The 18,427-nt window shown below is 41.4% G+C and overlaps 1 protein-coding gene across 3 annotated transcripts in view; it reads left to right on the top strand.

Moving 5' to 3' along the window:
- The window catches only part of ADAM23 (ADAM metallopeptidase domain 23), a 151,992-nt gene that overhangs the window by 20,070 nt on the left and 113,495 nt on the right, over positions 1-18,427 (top strand). For all 3 annotated transcript variants that reach the window (XM_045575415.1, XM_036421844.2, XM_036421843.2), the window contains exon 3: positions 15,531-15,607. In XM_045575415.1, coding sequence (XP_045431371.1) covers positions 15,531-15,607 — 77 coding nt within the window. The remainder of the gene's footprint in view (positions 1-15,530; positions 15,608-18,427) is intronic.

Here is an 18,427-nt window from a genome sequence, read left to right as displayed (position 1 = left end):
TCTATTTCAGAGGTAGAGCCTCCACATTGTTGTTGATTGGCGGGGGTGGGGGTGGTAGGCTAGAAAAGGAGAGGAGTAGTGATAGACAGGATAATGTCCCTCCCCCAAAGGTGTTCATAGCCTAATACCCCCAATCTGTGAATAAGTTACCTTATGTGGTAAAAGGTGGTTCCGATCAGCAAACTTCATTGTATGGAGGGGTTCCCCACACCAACAGGCAATTCTTGGGACACTTGCAGGGTGTCCAAAAATTCAACTCAGTTCTGACACTCTTGTTATCTAGAGATAGCACCAGATCCCACATCCCACAGGTTAAGGGGTCAGTCCTACAAGACTCCCTCCTCTTCCCGCCCCCCCCCCCGCCCCCCACCCCGCCTTTCAGATGCCAGTTGCAGGTCCAAGTATGTAGCCGTACTTCTGACTGACTGTGTCTAAGGGATTCCCAGGAACCCCTCCTTGGTTTGATTAATTTGTTAGGATGGCTCACAGAACTTGGAGAAACATTTACTAACTCGTTTATTGGTCTATTGTAAAAGGTTATAACTCAGGAACAGTCAGATAGAAATGATGCGTAGGGCAAGCGACATATCTCTCTTCATACCTCTCCATGTGTTCACCAAACCCTACTTTTGGGTTTTTATGGAGGCTTCGTTACACAGGCGTGATTGATGAAATCATTAGCCATTGGTGATCGATTGAACCTTGAGTCACTCTCCCCTCCAGAGAGCACCCCTCCCAGAGGGGGAGGGGAAGAAAGGTGGGAACTGAAAGTTCCAACCCTTTATTTATGGCGGGTCTTCCTCAAGTGCTTTCCCGAAAGTCATCTCGTTGACACAGACCCAGGGGTGTGGAAAGGGGCTTGTTATGAATAACCAGACACGTCCTTCCGCTCCAGACTCTGAAGTGATTTCAGAAACAGGACAAGAAACCAAATAGGACAAAAATAGCTCTCCTCACATGTATTGCTTAGAAAATCCCAAGGGTTTTGGGAGCATGAAGACCAAGTCTGTATGAGAAATATATTTTGGTCCTCTGAATGACCAGATAGAAAGATTTCTTATAAATCACATCTCACGTGGCAAAAGAGACTTTGTAGATGTGATTAAGTTAAGGATCCTGAGATGGGGAGGTTATGCTGGAGTTGCTGGGAGAGCCCAGGGTAAAACCACGAAGGTCCTTGGGAGAGGGTCCGAGAAGGAGATGTTAGGATGGAAGCAGAGGTGGGAGTGATGGGAGGAAGGACACACTCCGCAGAAGGCAGGCGCTTCCAGAAGCTGGAGGTGATAAGGACATTGATTCTCTTCCCCCCCCCCCCCCCCAGCCTCCAGAAGGGACGCCCTGCCAACACCTTAATATTGGACTCTAGACTTCTAATTTGGACCTTTGAACTCCAGAAGCACGAAATGATAATATGTGTTGTTTTAAGTCACAACATGATGGAAATTGGTTGCAGTCGTGATTGGAAATTAATACAGAAGTCACGAATGACTGTAAAGGGCTTTTTCCTGGGGAGGAGTGCTCCTTCTTCCCAGCACGGGGAAGGCGGGGGGCAAAGTTAGAAGAAGGCGAAGAGAAGCCTGAGCTTGTTCTATGCAGGCGGACTGCGGGTCACCCACGCTGATGGGCTGTGGTCTCAGGGGCAGGTTGGAACGAGATGGCAATGCGGGCGCCACCAGCATATAAATGGTATTTAGAGACCTGGGGTTTTATACCCGCGGAGAAAACATATTACATTAATTACGGAAGGACAGCTTATTAGCTTCCACACTGAGACCACATACAGTTATTCCCCCTCACCTCTTGCTGTTTAAATTAGAGTTATTCTCTTTGAGTCACCAAGCAACATTTCAAAAGATAAGAAGTTGCCACTTTGGGAGGGGAAAAAAAAAGCAACATTAAGTATACTTAAATAAAAATAAAAAATGCACCAAATTTCTGCACTGTTGCAGCATTTCTTTATTATTTATTTGAAGACTACATTTAACAGATTTAAACTCATCGTTTACTTTGGGGAAATTTCTATGGGTATAGTACATGTTTAAGAATTTGCTTTGGAGCAGATAGATAACTAAGTTTTGAAAGAATCAAACTCCCTTTCTCTGTGGGTCTCAGTTGCTTCCTGCTGTTTTATCTCAGGGGCTTTGGTGACAGCTGAACGTGAGCTCTGAAATTAAGGTTACATATTTAATAAAGGCAACACACCTAGAGGAATCGATATAAAATCATACATCTCCTGAACATGTGGGTCAAGGGTTCTCAACTAGGGGCCGTTTCGCTCTTCCCAGGGGACGTTTGGCAATATCTGGAGACATTATTGGTTGTCATCCTGGGGAGTGGATGCTACTGGCATCTAGTGGATAGAGGCCAGGGATGCTGCGAAGCATGCCACAGTGCACAAGACAGATTGTCTCTCTCCCCCTCCTCCCCCAACACCTCTAAGATGAATGCAGCCTAAGATGTCAGTAGTGCTGAGGTTCAGAAAGCCTCTTCTTGAACTTGTAAACCTATAGGTTAGGAAAATGGGAATTATTATCTTTCTGTCCCTCGACACATATGTTGTTTCCTACATAAATGTGCGTGAGCACTGAGCCAGCAGACTCTGTCTTGCTGGCCTGCCTTAAGGACTATAGTGTTGAGACAGATGCCATCCTTTTCATTTTGTGAGACGCTGAAGGCAGAAAGAAGAGGTGGCCTGAGGACTTAATTTAAATGGCTTTTTCTTTGCTTGGGCTAAAAGTGTTAAGTTTGTTATGGTTTTATATTTTTAGAAAAAAATTCATGTTCTATGAGCAGCTTTTATTTTGGACTGTTGACCCAGTGTTACTAACATTCTGACCTCTCTAGTCATGACTAGTTAAATACTGCCCTGATATAGTTATTTGCTTACTTCAGGTTAAAAAAAAAATTCATTTGAAATGACTAACTGAAATGGCTTTGTTTATTTTTTACTCCTCGGCACTGTTGAAATAGCATTGTGATTTTTAGCAAAATATTGAAGAGAAGTCTCCTTTTTGTCATTTGCTAGTTTAAGTAGGAGCCCAAGGAACAGCTGTAGGAGTGAGGAGATTTGTGCATGTCTTTCAAATCTTTTCATTCATAGAGTTTGCAGTATAAATGTTAATTACTAAGTTGGTTAGAGATTTTGAGAAACCTACATTATTTCATAGGATTGGGGTATGCCTTGGTTCCCTGCCTTAAGATCAGCCCCCTAAGATGCTAGATACAGTTAGTAAATTAAAATCAGTAAATGTAAACTTTCTCCCCCCCCCAAGACTTCTTATTGATTTTTAGAGAGAGAGGAAAAAAGAGGGAGAGAGAGAAACAGCAATGAGAGCGAGACATAGGTCAGCTGCTTTCTATGCCCCCTACTGGGGATTGAGCCCACCACCTGGACATGCGCCCTTAAAATGAGGTACATGTCTAAAAGCAGTGACAAGTTTGAAATATTAAAAGCAGTTAAGATAGTATGACTTTGATTTCTTGGGAAATCAAAGACAACATTGTGTTGTTTGTTATTATATATTCGTGCATATACCCCTTGTGGTTTTGCTGGAGAACTAACATCTTCATTTGCTGAGCATTCCTTTGTAATTTTAGCACATACAGAAGGCATTTAAGAATGATGCTTTTGGACTGGAATTCTTCTGGGAGCGTTTGTAGTGCATAATATATCGCTTGTGTGCCAAAGTGACGCGGTTTAAATTGAAAATGTTATTTAAAAAACCCAGTGAGTGGGTTATTTTGTACTGATTTTACAGTTTTTCCTACCCAATTATCGTAGTTTTCTCTTTTAAGGTATATAACTATTTCAAACAGTAAATTGTCTGTAGAATTTGAATTATATTCTCCTTGTTAGTTCTTTTACTATCAGGCTTTGTATCTTCAATATTCATTCACTTATTCACTCATTCTTTCATATGCTTAATCATTCGCTTGTTCATTGTTTCTTAATACACTTAATTCTTCAGTAAATGCTAACTAAAAGATGTCTCCATGTATGCCTTATATCTATCTAACTGCCTATTCCACATCTCCACTTGGATACATAGTGTGCATACCAAACGTAATAGATCCCAAACAGAAGCCCTGTATTTCCACTGCCATCTCCTCTTCCCTCCCCCCCCACCTCCTCCTCCTCCTCTTCCAGTGTGCCCCACCTTATAGCTTGCATCTTTTGGTTATTCAGACCTAAAATCTCAGGTTTTCCTTTCCTGCTCTATTTCATTCATAATCCATATCTGATCTGTAAGCAACTGCTCTTGACAATGCTTTTATTGTCTGCCCAGAATCTGACCACTTCTCATCAACTCTGCTATTATTTTATTTTTAAATATATTTTATTGATTTTGTACAGAGAGGAAGGGAGAGAGATAGAGAGTTAGAAACATCAATGAGAGAGAGTCATCGATCAGCTGCCTCCTGCACACCCCACACTGGGGATCTGCCCGCAACCAAGGTACATGCCCCCGACCGGAATCGAACCCGGGACTCTTCAGTCCCCAAGCTGACGCTCTATCCATTGAGCCAAACCGGTCCCGGCCAACTCTGCTATTATTACCCAAGTCAAATTCACCGCTAACTCCTACCTGGAGCATTGCAATAGTGTCTTAACTGGACCCTCTGCTCTCTCTTGCCCACCCCTTCCCCACATTTACTCTCATCAACACAATAGCCTGGAAGGCAGATCACATCACTCCTTAGCAACTTTTTATTTCGATTAAGAGTAAAACATATTGAAATTTCAATACAGTGACCCACAAGGTCCTACACAATCGACCCCTCATTACTTCCTCAACTTCATTGCCTCGGACACTGCCTTGGACTCACTCCCCTTGATCCAAACTGCCCTCATTACTTTTCTTTAACGTACAAGTGTGCTCCTGCCTCAGGGTTTTTGTAAGTAGCTGCTCCTTGCCCAGAATTCTCTTTCTCCTGCACTCCCCAATCTTTGCTTAAATGGCGTCTTTTCAGAGTCTTTCTCTGTATAATATTGCCGTTTATCCAGACACTATACCTACTACCTTTGCCTCTTACCTACTTTATTCTATAGTATTTATCACCTTCTAACTTGCTTTAAATTTATTTGTTGATTGTATTTCTTCTCTCTCCTGCTTGAAACATGGTAGAAAATTTATTTATTTTTCTTTTTTCTTTTATTGTCTAAGATTTTACACATGTCTCCTTTTTCCCCAATTGACCCCTCCCCCATCCCTTCCCAGCCCGGGCAAGCCCCTACCACCCCTGAATCTGTGTCTATTGGTTACGTCAATATACATGCAAATGAATGCCCTTTGGTTGCTTTCTAACCTCCTCTCCCTTACCATTTGTTTCTAGATTGATCTATTCTTGTAGAAAAATTATTTGTTGATTGAGTAAATGATTTTATACCTGATGCAGAAGCCAGTGAGGTATCATGTAATCTGAGGAATTACATGTATTCTAGAATACTATTATGTTTATATGTCTCCAAGTTTCCATGTGATTCTGGAAATAAAAATGGAGTTTTAATGAACCTAAAACATTCCATAGACATGGCGAGTCTATCATTTGTTTACCAAAATAGGCAGGATATTCTGTGTAACAGTCAATATCCTAAATGTTAGTTTTAAAAATTATGTGACTACAGGCTGAGTGGTTGGCATTTTGCAGAATTTTATGGAAGCTGGATGTTAGAGAAAATGAGGTCACGTCAATATTAGCTTTCCTACATCTAGCTTTGAGTAAAGTATGTACAGCACACATGATATTTGTTTTGAGTAAAATTGTGATACACGGCAATTATGAACCTCTATGTCCAGGTGCTCCTTAATAGTGTGACTAGTGTTCCCAGGGAAGTCTGTTGGCATTTGTTTGTAAAATGGGAAAATCTGCTTTGGTCTTGGCCTCCAATCTGAAAGTTACTTTTTCCATCCAAAAAAACAGAATGCAATCCATCCATGGTCATAGCTAAGGTCAGAAGTTAGAGCAAAGGACAGATCCAGACACAGCTGAGGACTCTAATCCATAGCTGGGTCCCTGTAGACCAAAAGAGGCTTCCCTCCAGTAACACTCAATGCGTGGCACACAACTCGCCAAAGGTAATTAAGGGAAGCAAAGCCCTCTTAGGAATATTGCTGTCAAATAGCTGCGTATTTACGATGAACTGATAAGCGGATCCTAAAAATTTTCTTCACATAGAAATAATGGCTGGTATTAGAGATCCCAACAGAAAGCAGCTCTGGGCAAGAGCAGCGAAAGATCCACCAAACAAGATGACAATTTTTTAAGAGAGACCTGGCATGGCAGGTGCTGAGCCGCCCTTGGTTATCTATTTTCAGTAGCTTCTTAGGGAGGGAGAGCTGAAAATTAATATTTCCACTTCCTCTATAGCATTTATGGTTTGCTGGATATAACAAGGCTCAAGTGAGTTGTGTAATTACTGTATCATAAACCTCATTTTGTATTCCAAGCTCATTCATTCTTGACTAATCCTTATGTGGTCTCCATAAAGATCCAAGTTAAAGACGTTTCTTTTGCTCTAGGTAGATATTTTTTGAAGTAAAAAATTTAAATATGTTTTTATTGATTTTAAAGAGAGAGAGGAAGGGAGAGGGAGGGAAGCATCGAGCTGCTGCCTTCTGCACACCCCTTCCTGGGGATTAAGCCCGCAACCTGGGCGCCTGCCCTGACTGGGGAAATGAACTGGCAGCCTCTCCGTGTGTGGGATGACTCTCAACCCACTGAGGGACACAGGCCAGGGCTTTAGAGAGCTCCGAGGGAGTCCGCTGGGCTGTGGCAGCCAGCATCCCCAGGGCCGGGGCGTGCAGACCAGGACCGTCTCCTGGATAGCTGCCTTACAGAGGCTTTCTACTTGCAGGGCAGTACTAACGTTATATAAGCAACAATTTTTTAAAACACTGCCCTGTAATGAGTCACAGACATTATGCGTGGCGCTTGGTGTGATTTGCGTTCCAAAACTTACACCTTGTTTCTATTCTTTTATTTAAATTATTTACTGGGTGTTCAATAGCCCTGGCTAGAAAGAAAGAAACAGGTTCTCGCCTGATGACAACAATGTCATCAGGGAGAGGAGCACGGCTTGGAGTTGTGCAGTTTGGCGATGGAGGAATTGATGGGGAAAAAGAACAAGTGAATCACACCTCAGCCACTAGATTAATGCATCAAATTAAACGCTGCTATTCAGGAAGGCAGCAGAAAGGAACTGCTTCCATGGCAACTGTTGTCATAGTTGTATTTTTATTCGTCCTTCGGAAAATATATGAAAGCTAAATAATAGAGCTGTAGTGATACTTGTAATGCTTTACCCATTTTCAAATAGCAGGAGCTCTGAAGGCTTATGATTTCATCTCTCTTTTGAGCTGGCATTGTCGGTTTAATATCCAGCAAACATTAATCATCGGGGATAAATTTATAGAAAGGCGGCCTGCGTAAATGTCCGAAGATGTGTGTTGTCCGTCAGTGCGTATTGTTACAGAGTTCTCCCGGGTTGCTAAGCGATCACGAAGGAAGATATTAGTGTGACCCTTTAGGGCTCAAAGACACCCCCCACCCCCTTCCCCAAATAACATTAGATATAACTTCTCTTCTCTGGCTGCCTATGAGGAATGCAAAAAATGAAATTTTACCACGGCTAGCTCATGATTTATTCATCAGAGTATCTGTTCGGATTGCCAATGCCATTATTCTTCCTCTGCAGGGCCTGTCTTTTGTCTGTATCAAACTTTGAGAGCACTTCACACTGAGGGTAGTTAAGGAGGAAGATGAAACTGGTTTCTTTTCAAAATTGGTTTCTTTAGAAAAGGGCTCTTGTAAAAGATTTGGGCAGATGTTAAAATTCAACACGCCGTCCTTTTTTTTTTTTTCTTTCTTTTTTTTCTGTGTCATCAGCTCCGATAATTGAATGTTGGCCAGATTCCTTTCAGAGCCTGAGCTTTATCCTTTCTCGGTGAGGCTGGCACCGGGACCAAGGTCAAAGGATGACCTGCGAGGTCCGCGGAGATGCTGACGCCCGTGGCCCGGGAGAAGCGTGCGCCCTGCCGACGGCTCGGGGTTGTGTCTGTAGTCTCCGGCAAGGCGAGGGGATGGATTGATTAGCAAAATACACTGGTGTCCGGGGGGCTTGCATGCGTTCCCGTGACTTATTGATCGGGCGCAGTGCTTTCTTTTATAAGAAACTGCCATGTTTTCATTCTTACCACAATCCAAAGCGTAGTCGACGCTCCAGAACGGAGGGCGCAGGGGCTTTCCTTTAGAAGCGTGCTTCTTAAGTCTCTGTTAATTAGCTAACACTTAGAAACCCTTTGAAATTTCCTTCTATTCAATCAGTCCCGCAGCTATCTGAATTCTACCCCTTCATACCGAGAAAAACTTCTCCAGGAAGCTTTTCCTTGCTCTCTCCGGCCCTCAGCATTCTTGCTCCTCAAATTTTAATGCGTTTGTTACCCAGACTATACCCTTTGTTGGTATTAGGGTAATTCATCATGCTTACATTGTATGTGGCATCTTTACAAATAATATTTATTATTATTATTATTATTGCATGGAAGTATTGCATTTCCTACTCTTTGTGGTTTCTCACCTCCTTACCCTGGCCAGGTTATACACTTTTGGATATAAATATGAATTCTTCTATATCTTTACATTTGCCACCGAATCTCACACAGGCAGGGGGTTCAGTTGCCAGTTTGTTACTGGGTTAACCAGTAATCCTGTTTATTGGAGCATGCTGGAAGGAAACGTGATGATGATATTCTGTCCTACACGCTATCTATTTAAATTCATCTAGGGAAGAATGTTCAGCAAATTACCTTAATTTGCAAAATTGCCTTTATCTCACATTTGCAGCTGTTCCACATCCCAGGAAAATGATTCATATTATTTTAAAGACATGACGACTTGAACAAGGTCAAAGCATAATACCTGATGGCAATTAGCAGTGAAAAAACATAAAATTTGCAAATTTTGCAGAGGATAATGCACATTGGATTTCCTAGGAGGTGATCAGCTATATTGAAAATTAATTTTTAAGGTGGAGCTGACTGATAACATTTCCAAAAACGTTAACAGAGTTTCTTCTTTTTTTTGTTCTTTTTCCTTTTACTTTACCACCCACCCTTCCCCAATGACTGAGCTCCTTCTGTGTGGCCAACCTTTCCTAGGAACTTTTATCCCATTATTATATAATTTAATCCTCACATACATCCTGCTGGCAAGTTATTATTATTTGTATTTCAGTGGCCAGGAAACATTGGAGTTTAAGGATGTCTGCTGTGAACTTGGCATTTTTCTCACTGAGCAGAAGCAAGCACCTCATCTTTCTTCCTTTGATACGTGACGTTCGATAAAAACATCATTTAACCTCTCGGTGTCTTGAACAAAAATTTATTTTTAAATAAAAGGGTCATAAAAATATTTACCCGGCTTCACTTCACGGGGTGCTATCCTCTTCTGGATAATTGGATAATTAAAACACAGGAAACATAAGGCATTCTTATTTTTGTCACATGGGAGATGGATCACATTGGTGATTACCAATGTGCAAATTTAGAGTGAGGAATTAGGACAAGATTAACATAATTAAAAATAGTCTATTGATGTTTTCTGTTAGATTTTAAAGCTCCCAAGACAGAGTCACGCAGTTGAGTTTTTGCATTCCACAGAGAGAGCCACAAGCTGGACTTTTATGTTTCTCCAGCGTTAGAGGGACAGACCCAGACTGGCCATTTATCGAAAAGCCTACATGATCTGAAGAAAGTGGCGTGCTTTTCTCAAACGCATTTCAGTGTAAACGTGACAGTCTGATTCCTATTGGGACTTAATTACGTGGGTCACCGGGCTCTCCGTTCCCTGTTCGCACATGAAGAAGGGGACGCGCTGAGTGGGCCGGCAGCGCCTTTCTTCCCGGCGCAGCCTTTCAGACAAAGCGCCCTTCCAGCCGCCGTCCCCTCCTCCCCTCTCAGCCGGTGGATTTCCAAACCTGCCTTCTCTGCAACCCCATAACATGTCCCGCATCTCAAAAGAAGGCGGCGTCTGAGATTCTGGGAACGTTTCCCACTGTATTTTAAGAAAAAGGGGTAGAAACTCTTGAAATGTCTATTGAAAAAAAAAATCATTAAGAGGAGGAGAAAACATCCTAAGCAAAGAGATAAAGGGAGGGAAAAGACTTCCTGTAACAGTGATGGTGTGTACACACACACACACACACACACACACACACACACACAATCGCAATGTATCCATTTGACCTTTGAATGAACACAGAATCGGCAATATTATCAAAGCAATAAGGGGAATAAAAAAACAGGAAAACATTGCCGATAGCCTCACTAGTCATCAACTATTTCATGTTTTCCTTTTTCCATGATTCCTTCCAGGGGAGGACTTCAGGTTTTATTAAAACAGCCTTCTGATATCGCAGCATCGAAAAGGAAATGTGTCCTTATTGTTGGAAGTGTCACAGTGCCCCCTTTTTTCTCCATCACAGCATCGCAGCCTCTGCTCTCTCCAGCGCCTTCTCTCCTTGGAAACACATGGCCTCTTCCTAAGGAGGAACCTGAACCACCCGCCGCCGGCCGCCTGACAGCCGCCGCGGCTCCTGCCTCCATAGGAGAGCGTGTTCTCGTCTTATTGAGATGTCACTCCGGCTGCGTTTCCTTTGTCACTTAATGAGCGTCTCCTTAAATAAAGGGGATATTTCTTAAGAGCAGGGAAACCCTTTCTACATGTTTCTCTGTTGCACAAACCACATCCATTAACGTTCTAAAGCAAAACGTGTGCTCCGAGGATGCTGAATTGGACAAACCTCGATTCAGGTTGCTCACTTTCTCCTGATTATGAAATTCGGTCTCAGGACATTTTCCGAAATCTGGGAAAGTGTAAACTTCTCATTTCCTGTAATTAGTTCCAGTTATATGCCTGCTTCATAGAACTCACACGTCCTTGCCAGGCAGTCAAGAGGAATGATTGAGTGCTCATTAAGTGTGAAACCCTTTTGCATGCAAACATGTACTCTGCAAATGCCTGCTTTATCTTTTTTTTTTTTTTAATAAGTAGATAGTCATCTTTTCCCCCCTCTTGTTTTCATCTTCATATTAAAGTCAACTTCCTTAGACTATAAGTCCCAAGAAAACAGAACTGTGTCTGTTCAGGGGATATAATGCCCCTTACCCAAAGCCGGGCATATCCGATGGCTGCACAGCATGACATGGCTTCATGAGAGGCAAAGCTAGTCTAAGCAGAGGGACCTAACCGTCATCTACCCCTACTTATTGTGATGCCAGTAGGTGCCATCCACTCACAGGAAAAATCGACAACAAAAGCACATTTTTAACGACGCGTGAGTCGCTCTGCCGTGGAGGAGGTTTGTGTATATAATTGCGCTCCGTTGTTTTTGTTTGCAGGGTTCCCGTAATTTCCCCGTGCCAGACTCTGAGTCAAAAGAAAAATATCGAAGTGCTTAGGCAACAGCTGTTCTCAGCCCTTCAGGGTGGCAATTCTGAGCCCAGGGCTGTGCGTGTTCCCGTCGTGAAATGACTGCCTGTAAAGCCCTGTGTTCACGGCGCGGGCTTGGTGACCATCCTTGCAAAGCCAGGTGTTAATCATCAAGCCCAGTTAGCGGATCTTGGAGGAGAAAGTAACATGTCATGACCACATGCGTGTTCATGAACTCATCTCCCAAGTATTCCCATGGTCTGGCTCCGTGTTACTGAACCTGTTTCTGAACTTTGTTGCCTCGTTCTTTTTTTTTTTTAAAGAAAAGCAATTCTCAACATATTTCCGTGAGTGGCAGTGATGCTGATCAGAGAGTCAGCGCTATTTATTAAACCGCGTTGTGGCTGTACGGTGTAACATTCTCTGCTCATCGCGGCCATTCTTCTAATCTTTCTGTCGTTTGAACGAAGTGGGTTAATAAGAAGTAAAAACAAATAACATAAAAAATATAATTTGTTAAATAACAATGATCAGGAGGACTCATTTACTTGATTTGCAAACGTCTTTAAGATGGACAGTTATCAAAACTGGATAATGTTTTGTTAAAGAAGAAAATTGATACGGGATAACGGAGGATGCAGAAGTGAGAGCTCAGTTGAGCATGTCAGGACCGCATTCCTCACAGAATGACAGGGACAAGTAGCCTTTGTCAGACATTCATTGTGATACAGAGAGGAGCCGGTACTCTGTGCACAAACGCAGAATGTGTAGCAATGGAAAGGGAAACAGGATGTAGGAAAAATAACACGTACCACTGTACTGAGATGACTTAAAATGAGCATACGAATTCCATTTGATGTATGTGCAAGGAAGATGCATGCTTGAGGAAATCTTAAGTCACTTTATAGGAAATGTGCTGCCTGTTCGTGTTAAAGTAAATTAAAATATAACATTTTACAATAAATGTAATATAATCAGATCTTAATTCTTCTCCCCCCCCCCCCCCCCCCCACTGGTGGAGAAACAGGAAGGTTGTCGATGGCGTTGTAATTGTTTCAGTGTGTGGTGAGCAATCTATCAATAGGGTTGAACCATAATGTTATTGTTATTGATGATGACGGTGACAGTGATGATAATGACATGTGCCTGCACTGCGCTAAGTGGGGGGTGTTTAGAGGAAAGCTTGCTACCTTGCCACATGCATGCAGATGTGATCAGACACGCCACTGAGCATGTCACACAAAGCCCCACTGTCCAGCCCACCTTTTTAAGCCATTGTTTGTTGTTTCCTTCCAAAGCCAGGAAACCACAGGCTATAATGTTGCGGGGGAGAGAGCAACCAAAGGACTTGTCTGCATACATATAAGCATAACCAATGGACACAGACACAGAGGGGTGAAGGCATGAGCCCAGGTGGGGTGAGGGGGTGCCAGGGGAGGATAAGGACACATATGTAATACTTTCATCAATAAAGGAAATTTAAAAAAAGGTTTTTTCCCCCTCCCTATTTCTTTTTCAGCTAGTTTCTCTAAATGTTTGCCCCCACACCTGAATGTCTTCTCCTGGCAGGTGGATGCTTAATCATCTTTTGAAATTTTGTTCACATCGCATCGTTCAGGGAGCCTCGGTCCTTGTGGCTCTGAGACACACAGGGAGGCCAGCAGCTCCCTGCCTTCTCCAGAGCCTGATGCGTCTTTGAGCACAGAGGCTGTGTCCTGACCATCTTTACACGCAGATTGGGAGTGAACACATGTACATGGAACAAATGACCGGAAAAACGAAGTGAAATCCCAATATTAATTTTATTTTCTAGCTCTTTCATTAAACTCTGTTAAGCTGAATCTTGTCACACTGACTTGGGATAAACCTACTTAGCAATGATCAAATTGTATAACTCCAACAATTCTATCCAGTGGGATAAGCAGTCACCACTTGGCTGCTTCATTTTGCAACAGGGTTTTTTGGGGTTTGGTACTTGTCTCATTGCTTTTTTACTGCAAAATGAGGCTTTCTTTTTCTTCTTTTTTCTGCGTCACTGTCAGATTTTTCTTAGTATTTTTATAAAGATGCACAAGGAGGTCCATTTGCCAGCACTTTTAGGCCAGGGTGCTATTTTTTTAAAATTTTTTTATTGATTTCAGAAAGGAAGGGAGAGGGAGAGTTAGAAACATCAATGATGAGAGAGAATCATTGATCTGCTGCCTCCTGCCTGCTCCCCCACTGAAGATCAAGCCCACAACCCAGGCATGTGACCTGTTAGTTAATGCTCGATGGAGGCACGCTGACTGGGCAAGGTCAGAGTGCTATTACTGAACTCTCCTCTGCTATTTAGTATTCCTAAGAGAAGATATGCCTAAGGACCTATCTTATTCTCAGGAAGTAAGCTCTGTGTGTGTGTGTGTGTGTGTGTGTGTGTGTGTGTGTTTAGGCTTTTGGGATCCAGAGCTAAAAAATCTTCTCTTGTACAAATTATTCATCAACATGACAATCTTCATGCAAAGTTAGTGCCTTAAAACACAGAATCCATTTAGATTAAAGACTATTTATGAATGTATTAGAGAGACAGAGTTTCTTCTGCAAATGATAGAGCCCACACTCGACAAGACAAATTTCTCACATAGTTGTCTGGGCGGGAAAACCCTGGTCAGGTACGACAACCCCGTTCTGCATGGCTGTTTGGGGTTGGACATGCTATCACCAGCGTGTTTGGGATTCAGGCGCCTTTCCACTGCTTTGTGTTTAAAATTTCATGATTGTTAATTTTCTCTCCCATCTTATTTCTTGATTATTATGGCGTGACTATCTCATCAGTAGTTGTGCTTGACAAGAAGTCATGGTTTACAGTATTTTATAGGTTTGGCATGACAGAAGTCTTGACAATAAATATTTGCTTAATTAATGGAAAGTTCAGATATTTCGGGGAAGGGTCATCAATCTACAACTATTTGCAAGATGCTTGTGATGTGAGATGTGTCACTAATGGCACAGGGCCAAATTGGGAGCACACCTGCCTGTAGGGGGAGATACAAATAAAGTTTTTCTGAAGCCTTGAGGATGAAGAGTTCATTTTCATTTAAGCTGGGGAAGCAGAGCTTCCATGGAGAGTGGGGTTTCAATAATCGGAAATGGAGGAGGAGGGGCATTCTGGTCAAGGGCAAGTACCTTGGTTGTGGGCACATCCCCAGTAAGGGGTGTGCAGGGGGCAGCTGATGGATGATACTCTCTCATCGATGTTTCTAACTCTCTATCCCTCTCTCTTTCTCTCTGTAAAAAAATCAATAAAATATTAAAAAGTTATATAAAAATAAAATTAAAATAAAAAATGAATATTTATCTTTGCTCTTTTTTTCTCTGATAGGGTGACAAAGGAGAGTTTTATCTTGGATAATACTTTGGCAATACTTTATTGATTTGTTCATTTACATCACTGAAGATTAATCTTTAACATCTAGTACATATGATTTGTGTTTAGATGAGATTATCTTTGAATTTGAATTAAGGCACAATAAGGACAATATTTATAAATGTGTGACTTGTAAAGGGGGCCCTACATGCTCAGTCCTGGCAAAGGGCCTGGTCCTAAGTCCTGTAGCTGAAAGGTGGTGCCCTCCCATTTTTCTGTCCCGTTCTGCTGATACATCTTTTAGAGAAAGTTTCAGTTCCTGATGAGGAGCAGAGAGCTGACATGGTTTTTCACTTAGGTGTGCAAAAAGAATTGGTTAGCTTTGTGCACAAAGTAGGCTGAAATCAAGCTTTAATTAGTCCGACTTTTGCATAATTCATCACGGTCACTTTGTAAGTCCAGCTGAATATACTCTTGATTTTTATCACGATGTGTTCATTTTAAAGGACTCACTGACTTTCAGTTAGTTTCTTGATGCACAAATACTCAGGTCTTCCAAGTACAGTCATGACAGTGCACCCAGTCTCGTTTTAAAGAAAAATACATTGTTACATAAGGATCTCTAAAGAAGTGAATCAATCAATCAATCTATAAGAAAGTTCTTATTAAATATCATTCTTGTTATTGATATAAATCAGCTTTAAAGACAGGAAAATAAACTAAGGACTTTTTCTGTCTTTTTTTTTTTGATCCATAGGCTGTCCATCTGGCCCAGGCAAGCTTCCAGATTCAGGCCTTCGGCTCCAGGTTTATTCTTGACCTCACACTGAACAAGTAAGTATTTAGTCATAATCCTGTTAAGTAAGTGCAATAAAATTTCACTTCATGGTAAGGGTTCAGTCAAAATATTGACACTGATAAGATGCCATATAACACTTCAAGAAAAACATAAAAAGTCTAAAGTTAATTATTTTTTATTTTCCTGGAAGAAGAGGCATTTAACATTTAGCTTGCTAAGAATCTTAAGTACAGTTCTTAGAGAGTAGGATTTTAAATGAAATACATATTTGAAGTAAAGCTAGTTAATTGTTAACTATAATCATTATTATATACAGGAAGCATGATAAGTTACTGACTCAAATGTAAAATTTTCTTCCAATTTACCTTACAGTTCTCATATTATATTGCAAGTATGAATATACAAAGAAAAAGATGACTTTTGTAAATATACTGAGGAGATTCTTTGCTTTGTAATTTGCTCTCATATGGGTCTTTTCAAAATTTTGGTCCTGATAAAAATTTACCTGATTTTTCTCTGAGCATTTTAAGTTTATGTTGATACTTAAATGCTGTTTTCTAAGTTGGAACTCATTGCACAGATGTAATTCTACAAAACATGGGCAAGAGCTGTTGACAAAAGCAGTGATCTTTCTTAGGTGAAAGGGATTTCCTGTACGGGTGTCTTTAGTTTAGGAAGCTCCCACCACTATGATCAGTATTTTGACCAGGACTGCATCTTTGCCAAAAAAAAATACCATGTAATGCTATCAGACACTATAATGTAGGTGACCACAATCAATATCAGATAAATTGCAAAGGATTCTAAAAAAGAACTATTAAATTTCTTGTATGCCAAATTCTGTGTACACTGCAGAAAAAAATGCAGACTCAGCTTGGGTGCTCCTTACTCAAGTGTTATTGCAGCTTTAAGTCAGAATGAATCAGCAAAACTCAAAATTTCCTTTGTTAAAGGTACTGCAGGTTTCCCTTTTTGAGTCTGCTGAACATTGGTTAAGTTCCTTTCTACCAGCCTGTGTCAGCACTGTGCCTGCCTAAGACATTTGTCTTGCCAAATCTTAGATTATGTTGAGAAGCTAGCTTGGGCTAAATTGAGTGTTTTTGTCCTCGATTCCTTTAATTCTTTCTGCAATGGAGACTGTCGTTGCAGACTGTAGTGTGGCATTAACAACCAACGTTGCTAATGAGTTGGTTGAGGCTGATGGCCACAGTAGAACCTCCCAATCAAATGACTGAGGAAGGGTCATGTAGAATGTCCAGGGTATATACAAGTCTGGAAACATATCAGTAGGTTACTTATTAATATTTGACGTGTAAAGGAACCAATTTGAGCTCCTGCTATGAGCAATCCTTGCCGTTAGGATTATAATTTAGTTGGGAAAACTCATCAGATTAATATATAATTTTTGATGAGTGAAATTTGCTGTACTAGAGATAAATGTGGAATGCTATGGTGTATGTACTAGAGGAGATAGTGGGTGCTAAGTAGATAAGGCCAGGGAGCAGTGTGGTATGTTAAAGGAGAATGAGTCTTTTGTTGAGCTTCAGGGTAAATTACAAGACTGAGGCAAGGGGAATGAGTCAGGAAAGGTGGGCTTAGAGACAGCTCAAGTCTTGGAAGATCTTGTATGCCATGCTCAAGTGCTTGTCCATTATCTCCTAGACCACATGTGTCAAACACAAGGCCTGCAGGCCAAATCCGTCCCGCCAGGCCTTGCAATGTGGCCCGCACCGCGCTGTCATCACTGCACTCCGCTGCGTTTCCATCACAATGACAGTTTATGACTGTTCAGTAAACCATTCGGCCCGCGATTTAGGCTGGATTTTAGATTTTGGCCCCTTCTCTGATTGAGTTTGACACCCCTATCCTAGACTGTGAAAAATGAAGGGGAATAAACAGAAGTTGAATTTTCAGGAAGTGTTGAGGGATACAGTGAGGGAATGCAATATCTACAAATGAATCTGAAAACCAAACCAAGAAATCTAATGAACAAAATAAGCTGATGAATAAAATAGAAACAGAAGCATGAAAACATGGAAGAGTGGTGAATCTCAGAGGGAATGGAGATGGGGAGTGTGGGAAGAAATTAACCAATTTCTAGATTATATATATAATCTATATATATAATCTATATCATTGAGAATCATTGATCGGCTGCCTCCTGTGTCCTGACTGGGAATTGAACCGTGACCTATAGGTTCATAGGTCGATGCTCAACCACTGAGCCACACTGGCTGGGCCAGAGAAATTTTTAATTAGTCACGGAGGAACCAAAAGAGCTTCGGAGGAAAGAGAAATCTCATTCCTATTATTGGGTGGTCATTGCCACATGATTAACAACAACTTTATTTTTAAAAATATATATTTTTATTGATTTCAGAGAGAAAGGGAAAGGGAGAGATAGAAATATCAATGATGAGAGAGAACCATTGATGGGCTCCCTCCTGCATTCCCCACAGTGAGGATCGAGTTCACAACCCGGGCATGTGCCCTGACTGGGAATCAAACCATGATCTCTTGGTTCATAAACCAACACTCAACCACTGAGCCATGCCAGCTGGGCTCTTTACAACAAATTAAAATCATTGGAGAAGGGAAAAGGCAAAAAGTATATGATAAGTATATGGGCTCAGTGAAGAAGTGAAAGCGTAGAGATGTTAACAGATTACGGGTGGATTACGGGCATTCTTGTGTTTTCATATTACACGGTGTTTTACATCAATGTGAAAGGCACACCTTAAAATTAAAGACCCATTGCATTTTGAAGTTATTTATTATGTGCTCTTACAAGCTCAGATCTTTTTAAAGTATGATACTTTGTAAAACGTTTTTTTTGTACTTGTTCATTAGAAGCT

The sequence above is a fragment of the Pipistrellus kuhlii genome, unplaced genomic scaffold, assembly GCF_014108245.1.
Source record: "Pipistrellus kuhlii isolate mPipKuh1 unplaced genomic scaffold, mPipKuh1.p scaffold_m20_p_7, whole genome shotgun sequence".
Classification (NCBI taxonomy): Eukaryota; Metazoa; Chordata; class Mammalia; order Chiroptera; family Vespertilionidae; genus Pipistrellus; species Pipistrellus kuhlii.
The sequence above is the reverse complement of the archived record's forward strand: the minus strand, read 5'-3'. Positions and strand labels throughout refer to the sequence as shown.